The sequence below is a fragment of the Trichophyton benhamiae genome (assembly GCF_000151125.1).
Source record: "Trichophyton benhamiae CBS 112371 chromosome Unknown contig00207.0, whole genome shotgun sequence".
NCBI classification, from domain to species: Eukaryota; Fungi; Ascomycota; class Eurotiomycetes; order Onygenales; family Arthrodermataceae; genus Trichophyton; species Trichophyton benhamiae.
In genome coordinates, this window is record NW_003315059.1 from 1 (window position 1) to 8293 (window position 8293).

Genomic DNA, 8293 nt, shown 5'->3' on the forward strand with positions numbered 1-8293 from the left:
CTAGCTGATTATATTCTGACGGAGCAAGAAGGTTTTTTTTCTGGTATAATTGATATATACAGACTACCACTAAGTAAGCCATGGCGCTGCTAGTTGGCTAGTCATCTAGAAAACTTACAGCTCCCGTATCTGTTCTTTAAACATTCAATCAGCTTGGTGTGCCCCGAAAGTTGGGAGGATAAACATACTTGACTACAGTATGGGCATCCAGCCGTAGACGTTTACCGTCTGGGTCGGTACGGATATAATCATTGCCATTGCTAGCAAGCTGGCCGTTGAAAGCGGGCAAGAAACCAGGCTCGCTCTTGACGGTGCCGCCGACCATGGGCTAGAGAGACAGACAGCTTCAGCTACGCAAACATTTTATCTGCAGCCAGGCCAAAGTTTGAGCAAGCCATGAGACGCACCGTGACTACGAAGTTGCAGTTCTTCGCTGTACTTCCTATTATTGGCGATGTTAGCACTCTATGCTAGCTTTAGCATCTATACCGACGGGCTTAAGCTTCTGATGCATACCGACGTTCACTGGAGGATCGATCAAGACCTATATAATCGTGGATGCATGCCGTGGTTAGATGTATCCGTGGCGCTGGGAAGGGCAGTTATAACTAGTTACCTGCATGGTGAATGCCGGCTTCAAGGTGGGAAAGTCTGCCATATTGGAAGAGCCGTGTGATGGTTATTTAGTTACCGTGAATGGAATACTTATATCTACCACTCTGCAGTTGATGTTGAAATTGAAGTTCGAGAGCTGGAGATAGAGATAGAACGATGTTTATATAAAAAATTGACAGCTAACTACCCCGCCATCATGCAGTGTATCCGTAGATGCTTGTCGATGCTCGACTTCAACTTCAGCGTCGGAGTTTCGACGGAATCAGCTCGTCTATCCCTGAGTATTGGCTATTCCGTTTCCTATATCTCTCTACTCTCTCGCGTTAGTAGCCCTAATTAGCAGGATTCGTGGTTTGTAGAGTAAACATTCCCAGAGTATACACCCTTGCGAACCGATAACTAGTTACCAGGGGCGCCTGACCACGATGGAGAGCCTCCAGTTTACTCCCGCGGCAACTTATTGACTGAAAAGTAGCCAAGTGACTCTAGATGAGCCGTTTTATAGACGATACATATCAACCGTAGCAGTGAAACTATTTAGAGACACCTTGAGTGCTGGGTCTGGGGTATTATGGCATGATACCCCCTCCCGATCTTCTTGTGATCAAGGTCGCATAGAGTAAGCCTTCTCTAAGCTTTCAGATAACTGAAGGTAGCTGTCTTGAGTGTCCCAGCTGATAAGGAGTAGGAGACTCTGCTTGTACTGCCACATCCATCATATGGCCCGGTAAGCGAGAGAAACCCGGCATTCATTTTAACGATGGTAGCCTCCATACGGAGTATCGCCTAAGCACTCAGGATGGTGTATCTACGCAGCGGTAGATACATTTTCTTGGTTGTTCCCAGGCTGTCGATGTCTCTAGTCCACTCCACTGCTGCAGAACGGACGACTTTTGTGGTCCTTTGACAGGAGCCGATCGAGCTTCCCGCTGCCTGTCAGTCGGTAAACACTGTATCCGTGGGCGGACATGGCCAGCTGTGAAGAGACTCGACAGCATCGAAACCGACCTTGAATGGCTGCTGATAGACAGAGAACTCTCCAGGTTGTATCACGAGTCTGGAGTAAGTTGATATTCAGCCGCTAACTAGTGCATCAAAAGCGTCATTTGACAAGAGAGTCCTCCGATGGATCACCTCTCTGCACATGCATATTATATTCTCGCTTTCAGAGGGTCCTTCTTCAGCCTGTTGTGGGTGTGCGGTTTCATGGTCTGCCCTGCGGGTTGATGGATTCTGCTCCGAGTGGTGATCGATCCAAAGGCCCCAGAAGCCCAAGAGGTCTTTGCCCCATGCAAGCATTAGTGATCTCGCGGCCCATCTGCTGTGACACCACCACCACTGCAAGACGGCCTCCGCGCGTCCCCATCCGCTATTATTTGCTGTCTCTCGATCGTTCCGTCATCCGTTGGCTCAGCCAGTGTCTTCTTCCCATCCCATCGAGCCAGTGAACTAGCAGGAAAGCCTCGTTGCTCTTCTTTGCTTTTTCCCCTGCACCTTCAGCCCTTTTTCAGGTCGTCCCAAAAGAGAGCCGTCTCTGCGATTTGCTGGAGAGACTGCCTGCGCACGCCCTTCACAACGCAGTTCTTATCAAGTATTACAATCACATCGTCCTCTGCATGAGAAGAAGAGAAGGCGAGCTGAATGAATCCAAAGAGAAAAATGTAAAAGTGTAAAAAGGGCTTCCTCCCCCCTGCTGTGATATTCTGCTTACCTAAGCCTTCACGTCACTCGCTGAAGATCCCTGCGAACCTTTTTCCTTAATTCCTAATTTTATTTATGTCGCGGAAGCCTGAGGGCGCCTGAAGAGCATTATTGTATCACACGCCCACTCTCGCATTCACGCACGGCACCGTCCGAGGAGTGTGTATATATATTACTAGGTCGCTCCCCCCGGCGGGACGTGGACGGTGCTGATGGCGAGAAGGACATTTTGTATTGATTCCGTCTGATCACTCACAGCCATGGCGCCATGTTTACTGCGCTTCCTGCTGCTGCTGCTGACGGCCGTGGGCGCGGATGCTGCGGCCTTGAACGTCCAGGACCAAGCTCAAGTTCCCCTGGTTACGGCCGTCGACGAAGCTGACAATGTCCAGGGAGAAGGTCACAGCGGCCTGCATGGCCGTTTCTTGCACATTACAGGTGCGTTTGAGCTGGTCCAACGGCTCTCCCGGTGTGTTCGCAGAGGTATAGATGCTGACATTGTGTGTATCCAGATATCCATGCAGACCTGTTCTACAAAGCCCACACAAAGATAAAAAACGACTGCCACCGTGGACATGGTATAGCTGGCTTCTTCGGCACGCCTGGTACGGACTGCGACGCCCCCGAGACGCTGCTGGATGCAACCTTCGACTGGATCGGAAACAACCTGCGAGACAAGGTTGACTTTGTGATCTGGACGGGCGACGCAGCGCGCCACGACAAAGACGAACGCAGGCCACGTTCTGAGAAGGAGATTGTGAGCACCAATCGGCTTGTGTTCGACAAGTTTGTGAAGACGTTCCACAAGCCCAAGGATGAACTCGGAAACACCCTCAAGGTCCCCATCATTCCAACCTTCGGAAACAACGACATCATGCCTCACAACATCATGGAGAGGGGTCCAAACAAGTGGACGAGGATCTTTAGCGAGCTGTGGGGTGCAGTCATCCCGGAGGAACAGAGACACTCGTTCGCCATTGGAGGGTGGTTCTATGTCGAGGCCATACCAGAGAAACTGGCTGTCATTAGCTTGAACACCATGTACTTCTACCGGGCCAACAGCGCCGTGGACGGGTGCAATTCAAAGTATGAGCCAGGGTTTGAACATATGGAGTGGCTCAGGACACACCTGCAACTGCTCCGGGACAGAGGAATGAAGGCAATTCTCATCGGGCATGTTCCGCCTGCTCAGAACAAGAAGAAGAAGAACTGGTCTGGTTCGTGCTGGCAGAAATACGCTATTTGGATGAAGCAATACCGTGACGTAGTCGTTGGAAGCTTCTACGGGCACATGAATCTTGACCATTTCATTCTGCAGGATTTCGATGATATCAAGTATATCATTGGTGATGAATCAGAATACGATACCAGCCATGAGAAGTCAGGGAAAGACGTCTCAATAACGGTGTCGATGGGCTATCTGCGAAAGCTGAAGAAGCTGTGGTCTAAACTACCACAGCCGCCTTGGGCCGAGCAGGACCAGGCGAACACTGCTGGGTACAAGAAAGAGCTAAAGAAGTACTACAATGAAGTAGGTGGTCCATGGGCAGAGCGATACTTTATGTCTATCGTCTCACCCAGTGTGATACCCAACTTTTTCCCTTCTATCCGCGTGGTGGAATACAACATCTCCGGCATAGAACACTCAAAGAAGTGGCCGCAGCCACCCTACCTAAGTCCCAATCAAGACAACACTCCTCTGCCATATCTCGATGAGGATGATCGTGACGATGATAATGATCAAGACAACACCTCGATAGACATATCGAAAAAGCACAAGAAGCGCAAGAAACACAAGAAGAAATACCCCAAATTTACTGTTCCCAATCCTCCATCCAGAACCTCTCCTCCAGGACCAGCCTATTCCAACCAACCACTCTCCCTACTCGGCTACCAACAATACTTTGCGAACCTGACGGAACTCAACCAGGCTCACGACGAGAAGTCTTTAGAGCTGAGTAACGTGGACGTAACCAAGAAAAGCACGGCCCCCAAGGACTTTTATCAGCTAGAATATGATACACGGACTGATCCATACTACCAGCTACCTGACATGACCATGAACAGCTACCTTGAACTCGCAAGACGGATAGCCCGCGAAGAGGAAGTGCCCGTGCACGACAATGAAAAATCTAGTGACGGGGACAGCCCATCCATACTCAAACGTACGGTATCTCTCTGGACGGTTTTCCGCCAACGGGCATTTATAGGGTTCTTCAATGCAAGGATGCCTTGATTGAAGATACTAATATATACATCCTCAGATTTGGAGTTACAGATCGACCCTTTTCTCGAGATATGGACATATATCCCTCACATAGAATGACTTTTTCCTTGACTTTACATATGCATAGCCTTTTGCTTTATTGGCCTTCTACTTATCTATTTCTATTAGTTTCTTTGATACACTCCTTCATGCTACCTGGCCAGGTGGCGCGATACCCCATTTCCCTTCCTTTATCTGTCCTTGGCTACTGGTATAGGGAGGCTTTAGCGTCAAGGTTTATTTTCTGTTCTAACTATATACATTGGGTCTTCTCAATATATTTAGATGTGATACACTGAATAATTGTTTATTACCAGTTATAGGAGGTAGTTCATGGGCATGTTCAATTCTATCATGATGATTGCATTATATAAATCAAGTAAGTAACTATCACCTAAAGATATTCGTTCGTTAGCTAATATATTAAAGTAAGTTTCTGAGCTTGCAATGGTAAGTGCTGTATATCATTTTGACAGATCGAGTTGTTGTTAACCAAAGCTCATGGATCTGTAACTAAGGCGAACTAGCTGATGACTAAGTCCCCTTGACTAAGATACCCACGGATACTAAGAGAGGATAACCTTATATGAGGCTCTTTGTGAGAATATGCGCCTCCTGTGTGCTCGATGATGTCCCACAGGGCCCGCAGGCCTCAGACAGGGGCTCTAATCATGAAACGGTGCTAACTACGCCCGAATAGGCAGTCCGGCAGCCCCTGAGCAAGCTGCTCGTAGCTAAACTCGATATAAGTTACTTGAGCCTCTGGTCTGGGGCGCTCTGCGGCCTGCCAATTGCTATCCCACTCACATTCTTCGCCCATTAGTTATGCATACCACCTGCAGCCAGGTCTAGACAGCAAACGTGTTCGGTATTTGCCATGAAGGAAGACAACGAGGCTTGCCTGCGGAACGACAGCTGCTTTATCTCCTGGCTAAGGTATTTGAGGAGCAACAACATAGAAGAGTCGGCATGCAAGCTTGCCTCTCAGCACGTTCGCCGTGAAGCAACCAGCGCCGAGGAATACTTAGCAGGCTCCTTCAACCGCTGTTATCGAGTCAAGTTCAAGGATGGGCCTGACGTGCTCGTCAGATTCCCTGCCCTGGGACGGTCGATGTTTCGACGTGAAAAGATAGTGGACGAAATCACGGTGATGGAGTATGTCGAAGGATATACGTCCATCCCCGTCCCTCGCGTCCTTGGGTATGGCGCAACCGAAGTAGGTCCGTATATGATTCTTGAATTTGTCGAAGGCAAGCTACTATCTGGGTATCTCAAGGCATCGGAAGACCCCAAGGTGCCATCGACCTTGAAATTGGACCTTGACCCTGCCATCTTACGCCGGGCCTATCGCACCATGGCGGAAATCGTACTGCAGCTCTCTACATGTCGCTTTCCAGAAATCGGCGGCATTTTCCGGGATCGCGCTGGGTACTACGAGGTGCGGAAACGGGCTCTGACTCTCAACATGAATGAACTGGTGGCGCTTGCAAACTTCCCTCCCAAACGACTATCGCAGCGCCGATATGCGGACACGACTTCATACCTGGTGTCTCTCGCAAATGACCATCTACATCACCTTGAAACACAGCGCAATGATGCGGTGGTGGACGAAGAGGACTGCCGGAAGAAATACATCGCCCGCTGTCTATTCCGTGAAGTTGCTCGCCGCTTCCGCTCCCCGCATGATCCCGACTCGTTTCCGCTGTTCTGTGAAGATCTACGTCCTTCCAACGTGATTGTTGATGACGAACTCCGAGTTCGCGCCGTTATAGACTGGGAATTCTGCTATGCTGCGCCGGCCGAGTTTACCTACTGCCCTCCCTGGTGGCTATTGTTGTGTCGCCCGGAAAACTGGGAAGCCGGTTTCGATGATTTCCTAGTTCACTACATGGCTAGGCTAGAGATTTTTCTAGAAGAGTTAAGGGAGTATGAAGTTGAGTTTGCTGAGGGTCATATACCCCCCGGGTCGTCCCGCCTCTCAGAGCACATGGCGCAGTCGATTGAGAATGGCAATCTCTGGATTTTCCTTGCAGCAACATACAGCTTTGGCTTTGATGATATCTACTGGAAATTCATACATCCAAAGTACTATGGCGACTTTGCGTCCACCGAGGATTTGTTGAAACTGCTGAATGAGGATGACCGGAAAAAGATGGATGACTTTGTCCAAGGAAAGATGCAACAGATGAAAGAAGGCGGCCTTGACTCTCATAGAACAATAGAAGAGATCACAGACGATTGAATTACTGTGTGTTGAGGCAACTGTAACCTGATAATCCAGGTTTTTTTTTTGTAATTGATAATTAAGAATACTTAATATAGGGCTTTTGAAAACGTATTTTCAGGCGCTCCCTTATAAAAAACTGATATAGATTTCATAATCAGGTGTAATAACTAACTATATGGTGATTCCCTAGAAGATCTCTGCTCTGTGGCGTTTTTAACTAGCAGAGCCATCCTTACTATTAACCCCTAAAAGTTGTCGTAAAGGTATTCCATAGCCCGCGCCTAATAGACTTATTTGTGAGCGGGATAGCGATTGCAGGCAGGCCACAGTGCGCCACCAGGCGCCGTTGGCTCTATCACACAGTACGGATACGACCAGTTTGCTCAGGGCCTGCCGGGACTAGTTATGTATTAGGGCATAGTTACTCTTATAGAGCCTATGGATACACGTCATGTACGCGCAGTATCACGGTGCTAGAGTACCTTATTTTTGCTCCTATATCTAAGTAGGTGGTCTAGGTCAACACTGCTATGTCATCCCGATTTTTCTTGCAAGATCCCTCTAATAACACAGTGTAGGAACAAACAAAAAGGCTGACTGGAAAGGGGGGAAAGGGTGGGACTTCAAGCAATTAATGCCGTCTTCGACTCCAAGACAGCAAGTTCCATGTCCATTCTCTCTTGTAGGGTAAGGTTTCTAAGCACTTCAGCCACTTCCATCCCGTTTGTTATTTGTCTTCGGAGTCGTCTTGCTTGGGCGGCGGTTGGGACTTGGCCAACGTTGAGTCCAACAGTGATGGTTTCTCTCCCTGACGGACAGTCAGAGTAGTAGTCGAGAAGAGATTTTTGTTTAGCTGTCGCGCACGGCTTCTGTAGGCTTTGCACTGTTATGGGACGATGCGGTTGAGTTGGGGTTGCCGCCCCACTCTAACTTCCGAGGTGTCATGTACTGATTCAGCACCTCGTCTGTAACGGCTTTTCTTCGCTCTTGGAACTCCATAACGTATTCCTGCAAAAGGGCGATAGCCATTTTCTTTAGCTCTCCCGTCAAAAGATCCCCTTTGCGGTAGTCTTGCTCTATCTTCTTAAGCTTTTCGTCGTCATCTTCGAAATAAGAAATGTCTGATATCATGTCAGATAAGAGTCACGCATTAATGGGTTGGAAGCGGGCACATACATTGGTAAGAAACGTCTACATCAGGGTTTCCACCAAGCTGACGGTGCAGCTCAACCGTTTCTTGGCCTCCACTGAAGGCATAAGAGTTGATTTTTTTCTTGGGAGGTGTCAGACAAACGGATAGGCAAACAGTTACAAGGAACGGAGTAATTGGTTAAACTTACCTTGATTTGGTTGGGGGTATCTGACATGAAAATGGCGGAGCTAGAGCAAATGTAAGTATGGGCAAGTAGCAAGAGTGGTCAAGTCAGTTAATTCTTACTTTGGATCACTGGCGCTCATCTTTCCACCGGCTCCTTGCAGTGCAG

At 48.6% G+C, this 8293-nt stretch overlaps 3 protein-coding genes across 3 annotated transcripts; 2 read left to right on the forward strand and 1 right to left on the reverse strand.

Moving 5' to 3' along the window:
* Positions 1-2576: 2576 nt before the first annotated feature.
* ARB_03932 (vacuolar endopolyphosphatase, putative) lies at positions 2577-4552 on the forward strand (the record flags this gene model as incomplete). The annotated part of the gene is made up of 2 exons (XM_003009812.1): positions 2577-2754; positions 2829-4552. 2 exons carry the CDS (start codon positions 2577-2579, stop codon positions 4550-4552), a joined length of 1902 nt encoding a protein of 633 aa, XP_003009858.1.
* Positions 4553-5459: 907 nt separating this feature from the next.
* ARB_03933 (uncharacterized protein) lies at positions 5460-6824 on the forward strand (the record flags this gene model as incomplete). The annotated part of the gene is made up of 1 exon (XM_003009813.1): positions 5460-6824. One exon carries the CDS (start codon positions 5460-5462, stop codon positions 6822-6824), a length of 1365 nt encoding a protein of 454 aa, XP_003009859.1.
* Positions 6825-7658: 834 nt separating this feature from the next.
* Positions 7659-7940, reverse strand: ARB_03934 (uncharacterized protein; the record flags this gene model as incomplete). The annotated part of the gene is made up of 1 exon (XM_003009814.1): positions 7659-7940. The coding sequence occupies one exon, from the start codon at positions 7938-7940 to the stop codon at positions 7659-7661; it is 282 nt and encodes a 93-aa protein (XP_003009860.1).
* Positions 7941-8293: the final 353 nt, after the last annotated feature.